Source organism: Mandrillus leucophaeus, unplaced genomic scaffold, assembly GCF_000951045.1.
Source record: "Mandrillus leucophaeus isolate KB7577 unplaced genomic scaffold, Mleu.le_1.0 Scaffold859, whole genome shotgun sequence".
Taxonomy (NCBI): Eukaryota; Metazoa; Chordata; class Mammalia; order Primates; family Cercopithecidae; genus Mandrillus; species Mandrillus leucophaeus.
The window spans coordinates 294,367-318,132 of NW_012109352.1; the positions used below are offsets into that span (position 1 = coordinate 294,367).

At 44.2% G+C, this 23,766-nt stretch overlaps 1 protein-coding gene across 1 annotated transcript in view; it reads right to left on the reverse strand.

Moving 5' to 3' along the window:
* Nucleotides 1–1,330: 1,330 nt before the first annotated feature.
* GBAS (glioblastoma amplified sequence) overlaps nucleotides 1,331–23,766 on the reverse strand; it is a 54,212-nt gene continuing 31,776 nt past the window's right edge. Inside the window, exons 4-10 of the mRNA XM_011968762.1 lie at nucleotides 21,442–21,536; nucleotides 20,726–20,796; nucleotides 19,149–19,289; nucleotides 17,847–17,878; nucleotides 6,531–6,625; nucleotides 4,067–4,150; nucleotides 1,331–2,498 (exon numbers count right to left, since the gene is read on the reverse strand). Of these exons, the coding sequence (XP_011824152.1) occupies nucleotides 2,434–2,498; nucleotides 4,067–4,150; nucleotides 6,531–6,625; nucleotides 17,847–17,878; nucleotides 19,149–19,289; nucleotides 20,726–20,749 (441 nt within the window). The 5' untranslated portion in view covers nucleotides 20,750–20,796; nucleotides 21,442–21,536 and the 3' untranslated portion in view covers nucleotides 1,331–2,433. The remainder of the gene's footprint in view (nucleotides 2,499–4,066; nucleotides 4,151–6,530; nucleotides 6,626–17,846; nucleotides 17,879–19,148; nucleotides 19,290–20,725; nucleotides 20,797–21,441; nucleotides 21,537–23,766) is intronic.

A 23,766-nucleotide genomic window follows, 5' to 3' on the forward strand; every position in this document is an offset into this window, starting at 1 on the left:
CTGCTACTCCTTATCGAAGTTACTATTGAAAATATAGGGCTGGGCACGGTGGCTCACGCCTGTAATTTCAGCACTTTGGGAGGCCAAGGCGGGAGGATCATGAGGTCAGGAGATCGAGACCATCCTGGCTAACAGGGTAAAACCTTGTCTCTACTAAAAACACCAAAAAATTAGCCAGGTGTGGTGGCACGTGCCTGTAGTCCCAGCTACTAGGAGGCTGAGGCAGGAGAATCGCTTGAACCCAGGAGGCAGAGGTTGCAGTGAGCCGAGATTGTGCCACTGCACTCCAGCCTGGGCGACAGAGCAAGACTCTATCTCAGAAAAAAAAAAAAAAAAAAGGAAAATAGAAGTCAGATCATGCCTTTCCTCTGCTTGAAAGCCTCCAGCGGATCTCATCTCCCATCTCCCTTATAATAAAAGCCAAGGTCTTTTTATTTTTTGTTTGCAGATGGAGTCTCACTCTGTCGCCCAGGCTGGAGTGCAGTGGCACGTTCTTGGCTCACTGCAATCTCTGCCTTCCAGGTTCAGCAATTCTCCTACCTCAGCCTCCCAAGTAGCTGTGATTATAGGCATGTGCCACCACATCCGGCTAATTTTTGTGTTTTTAGTAGAGACAGGGTTTTCCACGTTGGCTAGGCTGGTCTCAAACTCCTGGCCTCAAGTCATCTGCCTGCTTTGGCCTCCCAAAGAGCTGGGATTACAGGCGTGAGTCACTGCACCCAGCCTTATTATTTTTTTGATTCAGGGTCTAGCTCTCTTGCCCAGACTGCAGTGCAATGGCGTGATCACAGCTCATTACAGCCTCAACCTCCTGGGCTCAAGCAATCCTCCTGCCTCAGCCTCCTGAGTAGCTGGGACTATAGGCACATGCTACCATGGCCAGCTAATTTTTCAATTTTTTGTAGAGATGAGGTTTCATTCATGTTGCCCAGGCTGGTCTCAAACTCCTGCGCTCAAGGGATCCTTGGGCCTCGGCCTCCCAAAGTGTTGGAATTACCAGTGTGAGCCATTGGGCCTAGCCACTAGGGTCTTTCTAATGGCCTCCAACACTCAAGGGATCCAGCCCTGTGAGCTCTGAGCTCATGTCCCACCACGCTCTCCCTCATGTCTGCTTCCGCCACTGGCTTCTGCTGCCCTCGGCACATACCAGACATGACCTTGCCCAGGGCCTCATACTTTGTTCCTTTGGAAGGATTTTCCCCAGAAGCCAGCTGACTTCCTCACTTCCTTTAATCCTTTGTGACAAGCCATTTTGCAAGAGTGACAGAGTCATTCACAGCATGTCTGTCATTCTCAGAACAAATTAAAAAAAACAAAAATCCAAACATGATATGTGAAAATTAAGAGGATTTTATTGACTTTTCTATGTTCTTGGAGAAAATCATTGACATGTAAAAGTCTGACATTGGGTATGAGATTGACTCACACTTCACACAGGCATCCTTGATTGTGGGGCAGACATGATTGTTCATTTCAACAGGACTTTCACATGGTAACAGTCACGAAATTGGCACACCATATTAAACAATGAAATCAAACAGCAAGACAAAAAGGATGCAGCTTTATGCCAATTTAAATCTCAACATGCACCACTCCTCATCCATGATCTCAGAATAATCTGCTGTGAGCTTATTAAAATATTAGCCAGAGAGTGTCTGAGGTCACAAATGATCGTTTACAAAATAAAACCTCTTTTCCTAGTGCTACTTGTTTTGTTATAGAAAAATATCACAAATAAAAATTAGTGCTATTCAAGGTGTTCATTTCAAAATCACATATGATACACAAGTTTCAAGCCATTGTTTTTGTGTCTCACACTGACACATCACGATACATGATAGGAAACTGATTTACTGATTAAATGTACCTTGCCCAGCCTGGAAAACCCATTGTCTACTATGTGGACTGCTTACAAATGAGAGTGAGTTAAAACATTTTCAGTTATTGGGCACACTCGTAATTTGTTCCTCCTCAGAAACTACTCAGAAAAACTGCTTGAGAAACATGACAAAATTTGTATTTCTTCCTGATACAAGAAATTTGTCTAAAAATCTGTAATTATAAAACAGATTTGTTTTTTGTTTTTTAGTAAAGAAATGGCTAGTTGTTTTTGTGGTTGGAATCTTATTTTCAAGATGATTCAGAATTCAATGTGGACCCCTCCTGGAGGGTGGGGAGAAGTGGCTAAGTGTTATAAGGTACACTGGACAACACGGGGGTGTTTCAAAGAGGACAACAGGGCACTGTCACAATCAGTCCAACTGTAATTCTTTCCTTTCTTGTGATTACGTAAATTTTAAAGAAAAGAGGTTTCTCACAAGCTATATACAGCAGCTTAAACCTCAGTGTTTTTCACGTGATATACAATTAAAATTAATTTATGACAAATACTTGTCACAGAAATGTATGTAGGCACATAGAAACTCTACAGCTTTACTGGAGGGGCGAGGTCTTCAGTGGGATCATGATTCTGGATTCCATTTCCTGAATAAGTGGAACTGAAAATAGGATCAGGGTTACTGCACTTGTTCTTTTCTAAACACATTATGGTAAATGACACTAACAGACAAATTGTGCTGCTTGAAAACAAGAGAATGTCATAATATACAGGATTAACCTCAAGGGCAGAAATATAGAAGTGGGCCCTGTATCAGCTGGCATCCTACAAGATGCTATTAAAATTACAACACATCAGCTGGGTGCGATGGCTCACACCTGTAATCCCAGCACTTTGGGAGGCCAAGGCAGGTGGACCACAAGGTCAGGAAATCCAGACCATCCTGGCCAACAGGGTGAAACCCCGTCTCTACTAAAAATACAAAACTTAGCTGGGTGTGGTGGCGCCTGCCTGTAATCCCAGCTATTCAGGAGGCTGAGGCAGGAGAAATCGCTTGAACCCAGGAGGCAGAGGTTGCAGTGAGCCGAGATTGCGTCACTGCACTCCAGCCTGGTGACAGAACAAGACTCCGTCTCAAAAAAAAAAAAAAAAAAAAGGAAGAAAAAATTACAACAGATGCTACTTGGAGATTTGTTTTATTTGTAGGAGGTGGGGAAAGTCTGTATTGTCTTATTGTGAGAAAAATGGTGATTTCTCAAACGTTCTTTGAGTAAGCAGCAAAATCAAATCAAATTATATAATTATAACATGCAATTATATGTTATATAATCTCTTGAACTAAAAGACAAGGTAACATCTACTTTCTAGGACAAATTACTCTTTTATTTTCTTGGTAGTATATGGGCTGAGATATACTTTTTTTTTTTTTTGAGACGGAGTCTTGCTTTGTCATCCAGGCTGGAGTGCAGTGGCACAATCTCCACTTCCCAGGTTCAAGCGATTCTCCTGCCTCAGCCTCTCAAATTGAGACAGGTTTCATCATGTTGGTCAGGCTGGTCTCGAACTCCCGACCTCAGGTGATCTGCCCGCCTCGGCCTCCCAAAGTGCTAGGAATACAGGCGTGAGCCACTGCGCCTGGCCAGAAATATACTTGCCATGCAACATGGCTGGTACTGATTACCTCTACCAATGCACTGGGTTATATTCAGCCAACTGTTTTCTTATAAAAATCAAGCAAACAGGGTTTCATAATATACTTATGTATGTGCACATGCATGTATTATGTACCCATGTATACATACTGTACATACAGGAAGTTTAATTTATCTAATTTCAAAATCACTCTTTAATTGATATATTAAGTTCTGATTTGGGATACTAACAATTTTGATGGAAAAGAAAAGCTTAGAAAGAATTTTATTTGTGTAATAAGTTTTCAGACAATATAGAAATCTACAAAGAAAGGTAATGATGTACAATTTACAACATCCAAGGGTCTGAAAACTGTAACAGATGATAAACATATTTGAAAGAATGGATATTCTGCTTTATTGAAAAACGTCATGTAAGTATTAGAGAAAAATTGACTATCTCCCTTCCCCTCCCAACCTGATGACTCACTATCCTAGTAACACACTATTATAAAAGCCACCTATTAGTGTCAGGGTGAAAGAACATGATTGAAACATTAAGACAAAAAGCGTTATTTCATGGTTATTAAGAGATTACCTGTGTAATATACCAATTCCTCCCAGCCATGTTTGTGCCATGCTGCATTCCGTATGTCTTCCCTGGTCTGAAGATCCCTGTAAGCTTAAAAATAATCACACAGAGAAGTAAGACTTAAAACATATACCCTGCATTCCACCCATACATATGTTAAAGTCTTGCTTCACCTGGGCATCTAGTTTTCTCAGGGACTACTTCAGGTGTGTAATATACAGGGCTGGGGAAACACTGAGCAAAATTATATTAGGCCATGTGGGAAAAGCAAACTTTCAGTCTTTTTTTTTTTTTTTTTGAGACAGGGTCATTCTGTCAGCCAGGCGGGAGCGCAGTAGCACGATGATGGTTCACCACGGCCTTGACCTCCTACGCTCAAGTGATCCTCCTACCTCAGCCCACTGAATAGCTGGGACTACAGGAAAGTGCTACCACATTGGCTAATTTTTGTATTTTTTTGTGACCAGGCAGACGTCAAACTCCTGGGCTCAAATCATCAAACCGCCTCAATCTCCCAAAGTGCTAGAATTACAGGGGTGAGCCACCACACCTGGCCCATTCTTAAGTTAAAAAAATTATTTGCTTGTTTGAGATGGGGTCTCACTATGTTGCCCAGGCTGGTCTCAAACACCTGGACTCTAGCGATCCTCCCGACTCAGCCTCCAAAACTGCTGGGACTTGAGGCGTGAGCCACCACATCCGGCCACAATTCCCTCTTAAGCTTTAAAATCTAGTGAATCTAAGATATACCTTTATAAACCAAGTGAACTTCTCCAATAACATGTTAAATTCATGACCAGAAACTGTGAGACCACAGATAAGCAATGTCAGATCAATTTTACTCAACATTTATCTCGCACTACACTGATCTGGGTAGCAGGTGTGTTCCATGTGGTGAAGCCCCAGGATATGAGACAGGCAAGATCAGCCGTGGAGAGTGCTGTGGCCCATGCAAGGACACAGTGTACAGGGGAGCAGGGCAGGCAATGGGAGAGCTGTGGGAAAGGTGCAAGTTGACCAGGTGGGTGTTGAAGCTGAAAAGGACATCACTGATGTAGGAATGGGAAGAAAGGCACTTCAGGTGGAGGGGGATCACCTGTGTCGTGGTACAATTCACAGGTATCTCATCCAGATGCCTTCTTTCTTTTTTACTTTGCTTTTATTTTTTTTGAGACAGAGTCTCGCTGTTTCCCGAGCTGGAGTGCAGTGGTGTGATCTTAGCTCACTGCAACCTCCGCCTCTTGAGTTCAACCGATTCTTCTGCCTCAGCCTCCTGTGTACCTGGGATTACAGGCATGCACCACCATGCCTAATTTTCCGTATTCTTAGTAGAGATGAGGTTTCGCCATGTTGGCCAGGCTGGTCTCTTAACTCCTGACCTCAGGTGATCCACCTGTCTCGGCCTCCCAAAGTGCTGGGATTATAGGCATGAGCCACTGTGCCCAGCCAATATCTTCTTAATTACCTTTTTTTTGAGACAGGGTCTTGCTGTATTGCCCAGGCTGGAGTGCAGTGGCACAGTCATAGCTCACTGTTGCCTCAAACTCCTGGCCTCAAGCAATCCTCTTCATCTTGCTGTTGCTCTGTGAAACCTTGAGTCCTCCCCACAGGGCAGAGACAGGAGGTCTGCCCTATGTTCTCCACAGCCTCTGTGAGAGCTCCGCCATTCACACTCTGGTGCCTGCCTGTTTGCAATTCCAGGATCCTGCATCTGGGAGGCCCTCTGCGAGCAGCTACAGGTGCTGATGTGAATGGAGCATGCACCTGGCTTGACCTCGGCCCAAGAGCCAAAGGGATGGAAACTTCCTCCATCCAATCCGGCCCTTCTAGCACCTGTGCTTATTCATAGACAGGGATGCCTGAGAGGGTTGCACACCATACACAGTGCAACAGTAATAACCAGCACCACACAGGGCCCTGGGGGCTCAGGAGGAGTGATGATGTTCACTACTGGGGAGGGGTGACATCTGGGGCAGGACGGGAAAGATACCAAAGATGGTGCCAAACAAAAGTGCGTGGGGATGGAAAAGGTGAGGGGGTCCATGTCCTGAGACAGTGGAACCACGTCTACAAAGGCAGACAGTGAGTATGTGCAGGAAGCTGCTGCTCTGGGTAAAATGCAGGCCTGCCTCTGCCAAGGAATTAAGAAGTCAGTCTACAAAGAAAGGCTGGGACCACTCTGTGGAAGGCACTCTGACTTCCCTGGCCTCCTTCTTCCATGGCTGCTTGCTTCACCCCTTATTCCTTTCCCCATCATCCCCACTCACTTTCAGCTCACTAATGCCATCAATCTATGGACTTGTACTGTTGACCTCGCTAGTTCCAGACAGCCCCGTACAGACTGTCCCTCTGTGACGTCTGGATTTGCTGTAGTGGTTAAAGTTACTGACTCAAGATGTGCTCTACTGCCCAGTACAACTTAGTAATGAACTCTTAAATCCCAGTAACTCAAAAAGGAAAAAACAGATACCCCAAAGATGGTGCACCATGTACAGCTGCCCAATCTGAGAGAAGAATCCTCCGACGGCTTCATTACCATCCTGTCTGAAGCGGATCGCACGAGCCCTGTAAGAGTGAGGTGATGTTTGTTTAAGACACTGGATTAGATACACTAACGAGAATCAGTAGACTAAATCTTTGCCGTACTCAGGGCAGGCTGTTTAAAATGAAGACTTAATTGTTTATCAAATTGGTATCAAGCTATCTAACGCAAATCAAAAGTTATTTTATTTACTTTATTATTATTTGAGACGGAGTCTCATTCTGTCACCCAAGCTGGAGTGCAGTGACACAATCTCAGCTCACTGCAACCTCCACCTCCTGGGTTCAAGCGATTCTCTTGCCTCAGCCTCCCGAGTAGCTGGGATTACAGGCGCCCACCACCACACCCGGCGAATTTTTGTGTTTTTAGTAGAGATGGGGCTTCATCATGTTGGCCAGGCTGGTCTCGAACTCCTGACCTCAGGTTATCTGCCCACCTCAGCCTCCCAAAGTGCTGGGATTACAGGCGTGAGCCACTGCACCTGACCTATTTTTGAGACAGAGTCTCGCTCTATCACCCAGGTTGGAGTGCAGTGGTGGGATCTCAGCTTATGGCAACTGCTACCTGTCGGGTTCAAGTCATCCTCCTGCCTCAACCTCCTGAGTAACTGGAATTACAGGCACCCACCACCATGCTCAGCTAATTTTTGTAATTTCAGTAGAGACAAGATTTCCCTATGTTGACCAGGCTTGTCTCAAACTCAAGTAATCCGCCCGCCTCAGCCCCCAAAGTGCTGGGATTATAGGCATGAGCCACCACACCTGGTCTAAAAGTCATTTTAATGTATATGAAATGTAAGCATACTTTTCTGTAGCTATACTAATTTTTGTGAGAAAATGTACAGTATTTAATGAAAATTATTAAAAATAAAAACAGCAATCTAAGAATGTATAAATAGTTGCACTGGTGATTCTTGAAATAAAATCTAGAACTGGCAGAGGATGGGACTCGCCAACTTAAAAAGCATTGTTTCTCCAGAACACCCTGAGAGAAGCGAGGCAAACCTGGAACTAGAGCACCCAAGGTGCCACAGGGCACTGTACCCAAGGGAGACAGGGACCACCCTGGGGCAGGGCATTAAAACACAGGTGAAAGAAGCACACCTTCAAAGCAGCTGATGACTCTGAGATCCTGAGAAACACCCCTGCTCTCTGAACTACACAAGGGACTCTGCAACTTCTTGGATGCCAGAGGAAGGAACCATGGGAATGAAGCTTTTTGGTGGCACAACCTCGCTGCCATCGCTAGTGCGGGCAAAGCTGCCTCTTGCTTTTTTTTCTTTCTTACCAGAGCAAACCATTCAGAAAACGAGTACCAAAGACATTCATTATGTACTAAATATGGAAGACAGTACTAATATACATTGTGCCTCTATGGACAACATCACATTGTGATCAGTTAAAAATTGGCATTTGGCTTAAAACTTTCCTTTTTAAGAATTTCCCACTGCAAAGGTATCAGCTCTTTAATTTTTTTTGAAACAGAGTCTTCCTCTGTCTCCCAGGCTGGAGTGCAGTGGTGCGATCTCAGCTCACTGCAATCTCCATCTCCTAGGTTCAAGCTATTCTCGTGCCTCAGCCTCCTGAGTACTTGGGGTTACGGGCATGTGCAACCATGCCTGGCTTTTTTTTTTTGAGATGGAGTCTCGCTCTGTTGCCCAGGCTGGAGTGCAGTGGTGCAATCTTGGCTCACTGCAACCTCCACCTTCTGGGTTCAAGTGATTCTCCTGCTTAACCTCCCGAGTAGGTGGGATTACAGGCGCCCACCATGACATCTGGCTAATTTTTTGTTTTTGGTAGGCATGAGGTTTCACCATGTTGGCCAGGCTGGTCTCGATCTGCCCCGCCTTGGCCTCCCAAAGTGCTGGGATTACAGGCATGAGCCACCAGGCCAGCCTACAGCCCTTTATTTTTTTAGATGGAGTCTTCCTCTGCCATCCAGGAGTGCAGTGGCGGGATCTCGGCTTATTGCAACCTCTGCCTCCCAGGTTCAAGCTATTCTCCTGCCTCTGCTTCCTGTGAGCTGGGATTACAGGTGTGCACCACCACGCCCAGCTAATTTTTGTATTTTCAGTGGAGATGGGATTTCACCACATTGGCCAGGCTGGTCTTGAACTCCTGACCTCAAGTGATCTGTCCGCTCCAGCTTACCTAAGTGCTGGGGTTACAGGTGTGAGCCACTGCACCCGGCTCAGAGTCCTTTAATTTAAACACCTTTCATACTTGCACCAGACACTTTAAAAAAATATTTAGTGATGCATCTGAATTCCTAAAAATGTTTTAAAATGTGCCTATTTTTTCAAAAGCAGTCTTCTAGAATCAAAGGTGAAAAGGAAGGGGCTTCAAATGATGTAGGGAGGTCAGCAGAAGATGCACAGTTAAGGTCTATCAAGAGATGACACACCATGCGTTACTCAGTAAATCCATACCACACCGCCCAGGCTCTAGCCTGAAGTCTCAGTCACATCAGGTTCCCACAGTTGACAAGACTTGGGAAGACAGATTCATTCTAATTCATTCAAAAGAGCTGGCAGCATACAAACAAGGATAGCAACCTACCAATAGTGACAGTGAAAGATGTCACTCTCAAAGCACAAGATGCTTGAGTTGGCTTGGCTGAGCATTCTCTTCCTGGAGGCAAACCTCATATATACTGAATGATAACTCAAAAGGGGGAAAAAATCCAAGAAAGAGTGATTTCCTGTGAGTGATGAAGCCAGTCTCCTTTTTTAAGATAGAGACTCTATCACCCAGGTTGGAGTACAGTGGCATGATCTTAGCTGACTGCAGCCTGGAATTCTTGGGCTTGAGGGATCCTCCTGCCCCAGCCTCCTGAGTAGCTGGAACTACAGGCTTGCGCCACCAAGCACAGCCAATTTTTTTTTTTTTTTTTTTTTTTTTTTTAGAGACGGGGCCTTGCTATGTTGCTTGGGCTGGTTTCGAACTCCTGGGCTCAAGCAATCCAGTCTCCTTAAACTCACTCTACACCTCTGCTCTAATCCACCATGTTCTCAATGCCACAATGGGGACCTTACCCAAGTGCTTGGGTTTCTTTATGGTGAAAAAGGGACTTCTTGCTATTGCCCCCATGGATTATCCACAAAGAAGATGACATCTTTAATCTTTACATTGAGAATAAAGTGATCAGTATCTTCACAGAAATTACAAATCTGATTACTGAAATTAAGCAAATCACTTCAATGTGCACTCTAACTCTATTCAGAAGAAAAAAAAACCTGGCTTTTACTGACAGTGGTAAATATTCCAGATTATTCATTTCATTCTGAATTTTTGTAATTTAGTTATGGTAGGCAAAGAAAACATACTTGCCTGAGCCTGGTAACAATCAGAAGCCTGTACAGACGAGGTGGTCACCATCTTAGTTACCTATGTGCCAAAATATAAATTGAATGCTAAACTGGCTTTATAAATAATTTTTTTTTTTTTTTTTTTTGAGACGGAGTTTCACTCTTGTTGCCCAGGGTGGATTACAATGGTGTGATCTTGGCTCACTGCAACCTCTACCTCCCAGGTTCAAGCAATTCTCCTGCCTCAGCCTCCCAAGTAGCTGGGATTACAGGCATGTGCCACCACACCCGGCTAATTTTTGTATTTTTGGTAGAGACAGGGTTTCTCCACGTTGGTCAGGCTGGTCTCGAACTTCTGACCTCAGGTGATCTGCCCATTTTGGCCTTCCAATGTGCTGGGATTATAGGTGTGAGCCACCGCGCCCAGCCAAATAAATTTTTAAGTAACTGAATAACCCCAGTATGTCCCTGTGGATTCCACAGCGAGCGAGTCTTGATTAGTGATGTGCAAAAATTGAACTAGTGAGTGATCCTATTCTGTGAATAGCTACATGATTAACAGCAATAGTCCAAAAACAAAAGAGCAAAAATCGTATATAATAGCAGCATACAACCAAATATGTATATCTTAGTTTTCAAATGAAAAGAAATTCTAACTTGCATTATTTAGCCTCTGAGGAGGAAAGATTCATTAGAAATAAAGATCATAGAACTATTTGTTGGAGCTAGAAGGGATCTTAGAAATTATTTCATGCACATCAGGAAATTTCATAACCAAAAAAAGAGAAAAACGGGGCCGAGCGCGGCGGCTCACGCCTGTAATCCTAGCACTTTGGGAGGCTGAGGCAGGCAGATCACTTGAAGTCAGGAGTTCCAGATCAGCCTGGCCAACATGGCGAAACCCTGTCTCTACTAAAAACAAAAAAATAGCCGGGAGTTGCAGTGCAGGCTTGTAATCCCAACTACTTGGGAGGTTGAGGCAGGCGAATCGCTTGAACCCAGGAGGCAGAGATCGGAGTAAGCTGAGACTGCGCCACCGCACTCCAGCCTGGGCAACAGAGCAAGACTCTGTCTCAAAAAAAAAAAAAAAAAAAAAAAAAAAAAAAAGAGAAAGAAAGAAAGAAAAAGAAAAAAGAAAAGAAAGAAGATTTAAGTTGAAGTTTAAAAAAAAAAAGTTATGAAATGCCAGTTTAGGAAACAGAAATAGCAAGTTGCCAAAGAAAAGTAAGAGTTCACGTAATCACTTAAAAGAAATATACACAAACACCTCCCTCCCAAAAAGAAAAGCAGGCCGAGCACGGTGGCTCACACCTGTAATCCCAGCACTTTGGGAGGCCGAGGCGGGTAGATCACGAAGTCAGGAGATCAAGACCATCCTGGCTAACACGGCGAAATCCCGTCTCTACTAGAAAATTAAAAAAAAAATTAGCTGGGCGTGATTGCGGGCGCCCCTAGTCCTAGCTACTTAGGAGGCCGAGGCAGGAGAATGGCGAGAACCCGGGAGGCGGAGCTTAGGAGGCTGAGGCAGGTGAATGGCGTGAACCAGGGAGGCGGAGCTTGCAGTGAGCCGAGTTTGCGCCACTGCACTCCAGCCTGCGTGACAGAGCAAGACTCCGTCTCAAAAAAAAAAAAAAAAGAAAAAAGAAAGAAAAACAGCAAAACTTAAGGTACAGAAATACATCGAGTTTCAAAGAAAAAAATGCTCAAAATATTTTAATTACATATAGATGTATGCTTCAGATTATTTTAGGAAACTATCCCAATGTTTCAAAATTATATATATATATTTTGAGATGGAGTCTCACTCTGTCGCCCAGGCTGGAGTGCAGCAGTGCCATTTTGGCTCACTGCAGCCTTCGTCTCCTGAGTAGCTGGGACTACACGTGCCCGCCACCATACCCAGCTAATTTTTTTTTTTTTTTTTAGTAGACAGGACTTTACCATGTTGTCCAGGCTGGTCTCGAACTCCTGACCTCAAGTGATCTGTCTGCCTCAGCCTTCCAAAGTGCTGGGATTACAGGCGTGAGCCACCATGCCTAGGCAATATTTTTAGCTTCCAAAGAAATCCCATAATGAAGAAAGTATGGAAACTGGTAAAAAGAAAACGTCAACAATCTCACCATCACAGAACCCTAAATGTCACTAGCATTTTTCTTTCCATTTCCTGTCTCAGGCACTAACCAGCTAACCAATGGCCAATAATTTATTCTTGCATACCTCTTAACTATTGAGGCTTTTTTGAGACAGGGTCTTGCTCTGTTGCCCAGGCTGGAGCGGAGTGGCATGATCATGGTGCGCTGCAGCCTCAACAGCGAGGGCTCAAGTGATCTTCCTGCTCAGCCTCCAGAGTAGCTGGGACTACAGGCAGGAGCACCACCACATCTGGCTAATTTAGTATTTTTTGTAGAGATGAGGTTTCACCATGTTGCCAAGGTTGGTTTTGAACTCCTGGGCTCAGGGGATCCTCCCACCTCAGCCGCCCAAAGTGCTGGGAGTAGAGGTGTGAGCCACAGCACCCGGACTATTGAGGCTTTGTATGTCTCTGTCTTTTCTCATAATAGTCAGGATTTCCAAAAACAGTATTAAATCATAATGGTGAAAGGTGGTTACTTTGTTACAGTTGTAATCGGCATGCTTGTGTGTCTCGTATTTGAATTTAAGGTAGCTGCTGGGAGAACATGGAGAGCTGATCAGGGCTAGTGAACTAGCCCTCTGGCTAATCCCACCCTCTGTTGATGGGCAAAGCTGTTTCTACTTGCAGGATATTATAAAACATGCTGCTATGGCCACTTATGTAAGTGTTTACATGGATGTTTGCTTTCTAACTTGCATTATTTAGCCTTTGATGATCTGAGAAGGAAAAATTCACTTATACACATATGTATAAGTGTTTATGCGGATGATATCTTTTGGGTAGACACCCAGGAATGAAATTGTTGGGTCATATGTAATTTTTTTTTCTTTTTTTGAGATGGAGTCTTGCTCTGTCACTCGGGCTGGAGTGCAGAGGCACGATCTTGGCTCACTGCAACCTCCACCTCCTGGGTTCAAGTGATTCTCCTGCCTCAGCCTCCTGAGTAGCTGGGATTACAGGTGCCCATCACCACGCCCGGCTACGTTTTTGGTATTTTTTAGCACAGATGGGGTCTTGTCACGTTGGTCAGGCTGGTCTCGAATTCCTGACCTCAGGTGATCCGCCCCCTCAGCCTTGTGAAGTGCTGGAATTACAGGCTTGAGCCACTGTGTCTGGCCCACATGTAATTTCATGTTTACCATTTTGAGGGACTACTAGACTGTTTTCAAAGTGACTGCACCATTTCACATTCCCATCGGCAATATCGGAAGGGTCCATTTTTTCCTCACCTCACTAACAGATGTTATTATCGCTCTCTTTTAAGTTATAGCTGTCCCAGTGGGCAGGAACTGGTATCTCATTGTAGTTTCACTTTGCATTTCCATAACGACTAAGGAGGTTGAGTCCCTTTTCATAAGCTTATGGGCATTCATGTATTTTCTTTGGTGAAATACCCATTCAAATCCTTTGCCTGTTAAACATTTTTAAAGTTTATTTTATGAATTTTTTTTTTTTTTTTTTTTTTTTTGATATAGGGTCTGTAGCCCAGGCTGAAGTGCAGTGGCACAATCTCAGCTCACTGCAACCTCTGCCTTCCAGGTTCGTGATTCTCGTGCCTCAGCCTCCCGAGCAGCTGAGATTACAGGCATGTACCACGACACCTGGTTAATTTTTGTATTTTTTGTGGAGACAGGGTTTCACCATGTTGCCCAGGCCAGTCTCAAACTTCTGATCTCAGGTGATCTGCCCACCTCAGCCTCCCAAAGTAGCTGTGAGCACCTGGCCTAAAAATTTTTTAAACATTTTTTTATCGTGGTAAAAAACACATAACATTGAATTTACCATCTTACCCATTTTTATGTAGTGTCCAGTATATTTATACTGTTACACCACACATCTCCAAAACATTTTCATTTTGTAAAACTGAAACTCTATACTCACTAAACACCAATTCCGTATTCCCTCTCTGCCTAGCTCCTGGCAACCACGTTTCTACTTTCTGTTTCTATGATTTTGGCAACACTGGATACTTCGCATAAAGAGAATGATACACTACTTGTCCTCTTATTTCACTTAGCATTACATCCTCCTCAAGGTTCACCATATTGCAGCACATGACAGGACTTCCTTCTTTTTTTGTGAGGTGGGGGTGGGGCGGGGATGGAGTCACCAGGTTGGAGTGCAGTGGCACGATCTCGGCTCACTGCAACCTCTGCCTCCTGGGTTCAAGTGATTCTCCTGTCTCAGCCTGCCAAGTAGCTGGGACTACAGGCACACGCTACCAGGCCCAGCTAATTTTTGTATTTTTAATAGAGACGGGGTTTCACCACATTGGCCAGGATGGTCTCGATCTCTTGACCTCGTGATCTGCCTGCTTGCCTTCCCAAAGTGCTGGGATTACAGGCGTGAGCCACTGCGCCCGATCTAAGACTTCCTTCTTTTTTAAGGATGTGTAATATTCTATGTATAGACCACACCTTTTTTTTTTTTTTTTTTGAGACAAGGTTTCTCTGTCGCCCAGGCTGGAGTACAGTGGCATGATCTTAGCTTGCTGCAACCTCCGCCCCCCGGGTTCAAGCGATTCTCCTGCTTCAGCCTCTCGAGTAGCTGGGAATACAGGCACGTGCCACCAGACCCGGCTAATTTTTTAATTTTTAGTAGAGATGGGGTTTTACCATGTTGGCCAGACTGGTCTCAAACTCCTGAGCTCGGGTGATCAGCCCACCTCGGCCTCCCAAAGTGCTGGGATTACAGGTGTGAGCCACCGCATCCAGCCCACAATTTCTTTATCATCTATTGATAGATATGTTGGTTGCTTCCACCTCTTGGCTACTGCAAATAAAGCTATGATAAAAACATGGGTATGCAAATCTTTTTGAGATCTGCTTTGAATTCAGATATATACCCAGAAGTGGGACTGCTGAATCACACTGAATTCCATTTTCAATTTATTTATTTTTATTATTTTATTTTATTTATTTTCTTTGAGACGGAGTCTCGCTCTGTCGCCCAGGCTGGAGTGCAATAGCGCGATCTGCGGTCAATGCAAGCTCCGCCTCCTGGGTTCACACCATTCTCCTACCTCAGCCTCCCGAGTAGCTGGGACTACAGGCGCACACCACCACGCCCGACTAATTTTTTTTTTTGTATTTTTAGTAGAGACGGGGTTTCACCATGTTAGCCAGGATGGTCTAGACTCAATCTCCTGACCTTGTGATCCACCCACCTCGGCCTCCCAAGGTGCTGGGATTACAGGTGTGAGCCACCACGCCTGGTTCCATTTTCAATTTATTTATGTATTTATTTTTGTGAGACAGGGTCTCATTGGGAGTGCAGTGGTATGATCATGGCTCACGGCAGTCTCCACCTCCCCAGGCTCAAGCAATCCTCCAACCTCAGCCTCCTGAATAGCTGAGAATACAGGCATGTGCCACCACCACACCCGGCAAGTTTTTTTTTTTTCTTTTTTTTTTTGTAGAGACAGGATTTTGCCATGTTGCCCAGGCTGGTCACCAACTCCCAGGATCAAGAGATCCTCCTGCCTTGGCCTCCCAAAGTGCTAGGATTACAAGTGTGAGCCACCACACCCAGCCACTGTCTTTTCAAGTTCTTTACCCATTTTTAATTGGGTTATCTGTATTCTTATTGAGTTGTAAGAATTCTTTATACAGTCTGAATTTAATTTGCTTATCAGATATATGATTTGCAAATATTTTATTCCAGTATGTGACTTGTCTTTTTTTTTTTTTTTTTTTTTTTGAGATGGAGTCTTGGTCTGTCGCCCAGGCTGGAGTACAGTGGCACGATCTTGGCTCACTGCAAGCTCTGCCTCCCGGGTTCACACCATTTTCCCGCCTCAGCCTCCCAAGTAACTGGGATTACAGGCACCCACCACCACGCCCAGCTTATTTTTTAGTAGAGATGGGGTTTCACTGTGTTAGCCAGGATGGTCTTGATCTCCTGACCTTGTGATCCGCCTGCCTTGGCCTCCCAAAGTGCTGGGATTACAGGTGTGAGCCACCATGCCTGGCCTGTTTTTAATTAAAAAAAATTTTTTTTGTATCACTGAGAGTAAGGCATTTTTTGTTTTGTTATGTTTTGAGACAGTCTTGCTCTCACCCAGGCTATAGTGCAATGGGGTGATCTCGGCTCACTACAACCTGTGTCTCCCAGGTTCAAGTGATTCTCCTGCCTCAGCCTCCTGAGTAGCTGGAACTACAGGTGCACACCACCATATCTGGCTAATTTTTGTATTTTTAGTAAAGACAGGGTTTCACCAAGTTGGTTAGGCTGGTCTCAACCTCCTGACCTCAAGTGATCTTTCCACCTTGGCCTCCCAAACTGCTGGGATTGACAGGTGTAAGCCACCATCCCTGCCCTAATTTTTTATTTTTTTGAGACAGAGTCTTATTCTCTCCTGGCTGGAAAGTACTAGCACAATCATGGCTCACTGTAGCCTTGACCTTTCAGGCTCAGGTGATTCTCCCACCTCAGCCTCCTGAGGAGCTGGGACTACAAGTGTGTGCCATCATGCCTGGTTACTTTTTGTATTTTTTTGTAGTCAGGGTTTCGTCATGTTGCCCAGGCTGGTCTCAAAGTCTCAAACATCTGGACTGAAGCAATCCTCCTCCCTCAGCCTCCCCAAAGTGCTGGAATTACAGGCATGAGCCATCATGCCCAGCCTTTTTAGTTTTATTTTTTTGAAAAAGAGTCTCACTCTGTCACCTAGGCTGGAGCACAGTAGTGCGATCTCAGCTCACTGCAACCCTGCCTCCTGGGTTCAAGCAATTCTCCTGCCTCAGCCTCCCAAGTAGCTGGGATTATAGGAGTGCACCGCCATGCTTGGCTAATTTTTGTATTTTTAGTAGAGATGGGGTTTCACAATGTTGGCGAGGCTGGTCTCGAACTCCTAACTTCAGGTGATCTGCCCACCTCAGCCTCCCAATGTGCTGAGATTACAGGTGTGAGCCAACATGCCCGGACTATTTTTTTTTTTTTTGAGACAGGGTCTCACTCTATTGTCCGGGTTGGAGTGCAGTGGTGCAATCTTGGCTCACTGCAAACTCCATCTTCTGGGCTTAAGCAATTCTCCCACTCAGTCTCCCAAATAGCTGGGACCTCAGGCATGTGGCATCACACCTGGCTAGTTTAATTAATTTATTTATTTTGGTAGAGGCAGTGGGGTCTTGCTATGTTGCCCAGGATTGTCTTGAACTCGTGGACTCAAGTGATTCTCCTGCCTTGGCTTCCCAAAGTGCTGGGATTACAGGCATGAGCCGCACTGCACCTGGCTAGTCTTTCGCATTTCTAAAGCCTGCTGGGACTTTGATAGGGATTCTGTTGAATCTACAGATCAACTTGTGGAAAAATTCCTATTTTTCTACTCAAACTAGCAAGGAAAAAAAAGAAACTATTACTGATGTGATGTGTATATGTGACAGAAGTAATGTTTCAGAAAAGATGATATCCAAGAAGTATGTAAACTAACTTTATGCAATACTGGCTTTGCTTTTAAAAAAAGGTGCAACCTTTCAGAAATATATACAGTACTGAAATATTTATGAATGAAACAGAATGCTGTCTGGGATTTAATTCCAAACAATCTGGGTTGAAGGAGTTAGGCCTAAACGAGATTGGCCATGTGTTAACTACTGAAGCTAAGCAATGGATGTGGAATGGGAGCCCCATTATTCTCTCTTGTTTTGTATGTTTGAAAAATCTCATAATAAAAACATCCAATAAAACATTAGTGTAGTGTCAAATCATGGTATCATCTTCAGATTTTTTTCCCTAGAATTAACACTATGGCCTAAACTAATCTATTCACAAGACTTAAAAAGTCACCATTCAGTAATATACTCACCAGTAATTGCCCCATTCAATCATGGTTCCTGGCTGAAAACAGATTTAGATTTGGTTTGTTAGTTCTTCTGTGAAAAAAAAATACAGAAATAGCAAACAGCAGTAGAAAAAACATTAAGTGACAAAACTAACCTCAAAACCCCCCTTTTTTTTTTTGAGACAGAATCTTGCTCTGTTGCCCACACCAGAGAGCAGTGGCTCAATCTCAGCTCCTGCAACCTCTGCCTCCTGGGTTCAAGTAATTCTCCTGCCTCAGCCTTCCGAGTAGCTGAGATTACAGGCACCCGCCACCAGGCCTGGCTAATTTTTTGTATTTTTAGTAAGAGATGGGGTTTCACCATGTCGGCCAGGCTGGTCTCAAATTCCTGACTTTAGGTCACCCACCTGCCTTGACTTCCCAAAGTGCTGGGATTACAGGCATGAGCCACCGCACCCAGCCAGAACTTTATTTTTTAATTTAATAGAGACAGGGTCTCACTATGTTGTTCAGGCTTGTCTCAAACTTCCTGGCTCAAGCGATCCTCCAACCTTGGCCTCCCAAAGTCCTGGGATTACAGGCGTTAGCCACTTTAATAATGCTGCTACATGGGGCTTTCTTTCTAGTTCTCAGTAGGAAAATTTCTAGAAAGTGTTATAAAATATTATTGCCTTACTCTTATGTTGTATAATTTGTTCAACAGTCACAGTGTTTATTAGCTGCTCTCATTTAACCACAATAGATGTTACATATTGTACCTTATCCTGCACTTTAGGTCCTTCTTCTTTTTTTTTTTTGAGACAGAGTCTTGCTCGTCGCCCAGGCTGGAGTGTAATGGCGCAATCTCGGTTCACTGCAAGCTCCGCCTCCCGGGTTCACGCCATTCTCCTGCCTCAGCCTCCCGAGTAGCTGGGACTACAGGCGCTCACCACCACGCCCGGCTAATTTTTTGTATTTTTAGTAGAGACGGGTTTCACCGTGTTAGCCAGGATAGTTTCGATCTCCTGACCTCGTGATCCGCCCACCTCGGCCTCCCAAAGTGCTGGGATTACAGGTGTGAGCCACCGCACCCGGCCAGTCCTTCTTCTTAAAAACAGAAATGTTATTTAGAAAAATCTCAAATAATAAGCATTATGTGTAAGGCCATAAAAAGCAAAAGAGCTTAGCCTTGGTGACAGTGTGAGACCCGGTCTTAAAAAAATATATATATATAGAATGCTAAACACACATCACAGAATATACACACAAGTTCTGTTGTCAGCCTTACAAAGTGCTTGTGCTTCTTCACAGAGGAGCAAAAGGAAAAACTTCTATTTGTGTACTTACTCGGAGTTGGTAAGACCTGAGTTCATATATATTAGGGCCTGATCGTGGGACAGGCTCATTCCAGAAACTGAACTCCAACAGGAGCTGATTCTTCCTGGAGAGAAGCATGTCACTTCTTGCCTTACGAAATTCCAAAAATTCCTTTGAGTGAAAAAAATATGCTCATGAAATCTTCTGATACTTACATAAGTCCATTTCAGTAACATTTATGTTCCTACAGAATACTGTAATAGGGTAACCAACAGGTCCCAGATGGCCTGAGACAGTCCCAGTTTATATCTGTTGAGCTTGCATAATCATTAACAGCATTCCTTTTCATTCTCAAAAGTGTCCAGGTTTAGATGACAAATTACTTGGTCATCCTAATTATTTAGGTGGCAATGCAAACAAATTTAACTTGCTATACTTTTAGATTCTTCTAATAGTGTTTGATGGCACATCAACAGAAGTGGCATGCAGACTACAAAAGAGCAGATAATTCAAAAGCTATTTATATTTGTCTGGGAATCTATACGAAAGATTTTCTTTCTTAATGATGTGTGGCTTTTAAATTTCTCCCTACCGACAAGCACCTGCTAGTGAAGGGTGGGTGGAAAGCAAAGTCAGCCCAAGATAAATTCTATGTGTGTGACAGACAGTTCCTGAAGTAGACAGTTTTAGGTCATCGAGGGCTAATTGTGTGTGCCATGCTGATTGATACACCAGTCACCAGTTTTTTTGTTCTTTTGGTTTTTTTTTTTGAGGCAGATTCTCACTCTGTTGCCTAGGCTGTAGTGCAGTGGTGTGATCTCGGCTCACTGCAACCTCTGCCTCCTGGGTTCAAGCAATTCTCGTGCCTCAGCCTCCCGAGTAGCTGGGATTACAGGCGTGCACCACCACGCTCGGCTAATTTTTGTATTTTCAGTAGAGATAAGGTTTTGCCATGTTGTACAGGCTGGTCTCAAACTCGTGGCCTCAACTGATATGCCTGCGTTGGCCTCCCAAAGGGCTGGGATTATAGGCGTGAGCTACCGCACCCAGCCCAGTCACCAGTTTCAAAGTACCACCTTATCAGTTTCAAAGTATAATTGACTTTTATAATAAGAACAATAAGATTTTTTTTTTTTTTTTGAGACGGAGTCTCACTCTGTTGCCCAGGCTGGAGTGCAGTGGCGCAATCTCGGCTGACTGCAAGCTCCGCCTCCCGGGTTCACGCCATTCTCCTGCCTCAGCCTCCTGAGTAGCTGGGACCACAGGCACCCACCATCACGCCCGGCTAAGTTTTTTGTATTTTTTTAGTAGAGACGGAGTTTCACTGTGTTAGCCAGGATGGTCTCCATCTCCTGACCTTGTGATCTGCCTACCTTGGCCTCCCAAAGGGCCGGGATTACAGACGTGTGCCAGCGCGCCCAGCCAGAATTGTTATTTTAATAGTATTACAACTGTTTATATTTAAATACAACTTCAGGAGTCCAAACAATACAATTTCTGTTACAAAAAAAGAAGTTTATTAACAAAAACTGAAGACAGAAAAGTCATTTAATTCCATACTAACATCTATGTATCATTAGTCTGTAAACATTTTTCAAAATCATTACCTTATTTTCTCTGAGTTTATTCATGACTTCTGTGAGGGCTGGATAGCCTCCTTCATACCTCCAGAGGTGGACTGAAATGCATTTTAAAAGATAGTATACATTTAGAATTTCATGATACTACTTGAAAATATTCTAGATAGGTATAATGTTAACACAGGACAGAACTGTAGGCTGGGTGCAGTGGCTCACACCTGTAATCCCAGCACTTTGGGAGGCTGAGGCAGGCGATCACTTGAGGTCAGAAGTTCCAGACCAGCCTGGCCAACAAGGTGAAACCCCGTCTCTACTAAATATACAAAAATTAGCTGGGTGTGGTAGTGGGCACCTGTAATTCCAGCTACTTGGGAGGCTAAGGCAGGAGAATCGCTTAAACCCGGGAGGCAGAGGTTGCAATGAGCCTAGATACATATCACTGCACTCCAGCCTGGGCAACAGAGCGAGACTCCATCTCAAAAAACAAAAAAAACAAAAAAACTGTAATACCCCATGTTTTGGCCTATGAGTTACATCATAATGATTCAATAATAGATTCAAACATTAAAAACAATTTTAAAACTGTTTTTGCAATGAATTGTTGAAGAAACTACTTTAATCATAAAATTAGACTGAGACTTGGAAAGCTTTAATGATAAGAACAAGCATTAAATTAGAAAATTACTTAAGTGTTACATAAGGCTTAAGGAAGAAGTGTTTATTCCAAAGACTTCGCTTCCTACCAGCTTGGTCCTGCTCGCCATACCACGTGTTCCAAGTCCCCACCAAAGTACAAGGGTAGTGTTTATCTTCGTGAATCTTTGGCAACACCTCTTGACTTAAAGAGAAGAAACAGCAACACTAATTAAACAACCAGCAAAATTTGACCAGGTGGACAGCACCTGATCAGTAACAGGAAAAAGACCACCTACTCTGTGTTCTAACAACTGACCTTAGCACATCCTCATGATAAAACGGCATGTGGAATTAACCTTTTGGCTGAATTCTGTTGTACTCCAACACCCTGCTGATCAGAAGCTTAGGTTTCTGATACCCCAACTATCTAGAGGAGTTGCTGAACCAGTATAAAGATGATAAAGAAAAACCAAAGGTCCCAGGATTTTGGGAGTTACGTGACTACTATTTTCCATTTGAGGGGGAAAAAAAAACAACATCACCAAAAAACATTCTGTTGGTTCCAAAGACAGGAAGAATGAGAGGGCAATAGTAGAAAAGAACACGGAAGAAATAAGAAAGATGGAAAGGGAAGAAAGTAGTGTTCAAGACAGAGGCAGACAACACAAGCAGCATCAGCAGGCAGAGGTAACAAGAGCAGAAAACAAGCTGGCCTTCAGGAAGGAGCAAGAAGACAGAGCTGGAACACAACAGTCTGGAAGCGACCCTGACCTCCAACAGTCCCCAAGGGCATCAACATGGCAGAAGAATAAAAATTAAAGATACAACGCGAAGCATAAATTACGTTCTACTCAATTCAGTGGGCCAAGGGGATGGGTGGGGTGTCATGTAGTCTCGCACCGAACACACGAACTCATTTCCACTCACTGTGCGGGGACAGGGGCAAAGCCGTGACAGGTCACGGCAGTGTATGAATTTAACAGGGGTGTCAGAGTGGAGCTTGGTTCCATAGAAGCTTTCTTACGGTATAGACTCTAATGTACAGGGAAAGGCAAAGGGAAGAGTGTTAACTGTTTTATACCAAGAGAAAAGCTAAAACCTGCACACTTTCTGAATAGAAAAATTATGATGAAAAAGTATCATACAAATCCAACAATGAATGCAAAAGGGGATCAAGGGCAAGAAATGGAACCTGTTCACATTATATGCTGATACTGATATTTAGCTAGTGATCACCACCAGACACTGGGGCTACAGGACCGAGAGTATATAAGTACCATGTGCTAACCAATTGCGCCACTGGACCTCCGTAGGACCAGGGATATATAAATGGTTAACAGAGAAAAGTTCCAAATGGTCTACGTCTAACTAACTGAAAACCCATACATCTTTATGACCCAGTATAGTGACTACATCATGTGTACTTTTGGAAGAGTAGCATTTTACTTTTTAAATTAGGATCTGATATTAAATGTATCTAATGCGTGACTCATGAATGTTCAGAAATAACATGGGATCGGCCGGGCATGGTGGCTCACGCCTGTAATCCCAGCACTTTGGGAGGCTGAGGCGGGCGGATAACGAGGTCAGGAGATCGAGACCATCCGGCTAACATGGTGAAACCCCGTCTCTATTAAAAATACAAAAAGAAATTAGCTGGGCGTGGTGGCGGGCGCCTGTAGTCCCAGCTACTCGGGAGGCTGAGGCAGGAGAATGGTGTGAACCTGGGAGGCAGAGCTTGCAATGAGCTGAGATCGTGCCACTGCACTCCAGCCTGGGTGACAGAGTGAGACTCTGTCTCAAAGAAAAAAAAAAAAGAAATAACATGGGATCCATGAAAATCGAAGACAGGGAAAGAGGGATTCTGCTAGGGCAATGTATGTCCAACATTTCCCTTTGGTCGCATGACATGAGCAGGAAGAGACAACCCTGCATTGGAGGCAGTGTCCAGGAAGGAAGCCCAGTACACATGACTCAGGTGGGGTCCAGAGAGGGGTCTGGCAACAGGGCCTAGGTTTTTCACCAACACAAAGTTACACATGGATTTGAAGCCACTCCTCTTTGCTGGGGACCCCAAACCTGCTCTTGGGAGTCCTGGCCTTACCTGAATGGAGATTGTAAGGCAGGCAGTACTTGTACCCAGAACTGGATGGGTTGGGCAGAATCCCATTATTGGGACCCCTAAAAACCAGGCAGGAGTTAAGTCTTTATGTTCTGGAAACAGGGAGCTGCTGAAAGTTTCAGAGAAAAGAAAAAATGTGATGAAAAAAGAAAGCAGAACTCAAGCAGATCAATCTGACAAACTTTGGGGTAATGTATTGCAGGGCAGGGAAGAGATACAGGTATAGCTTGGAGCCCAGAAAGGTAGTCAGAAAAAAAGGCATTTGGGAATGGGGCTCAAGAGGCTTGGAGAGGGAGATGGAGAAGGAAAC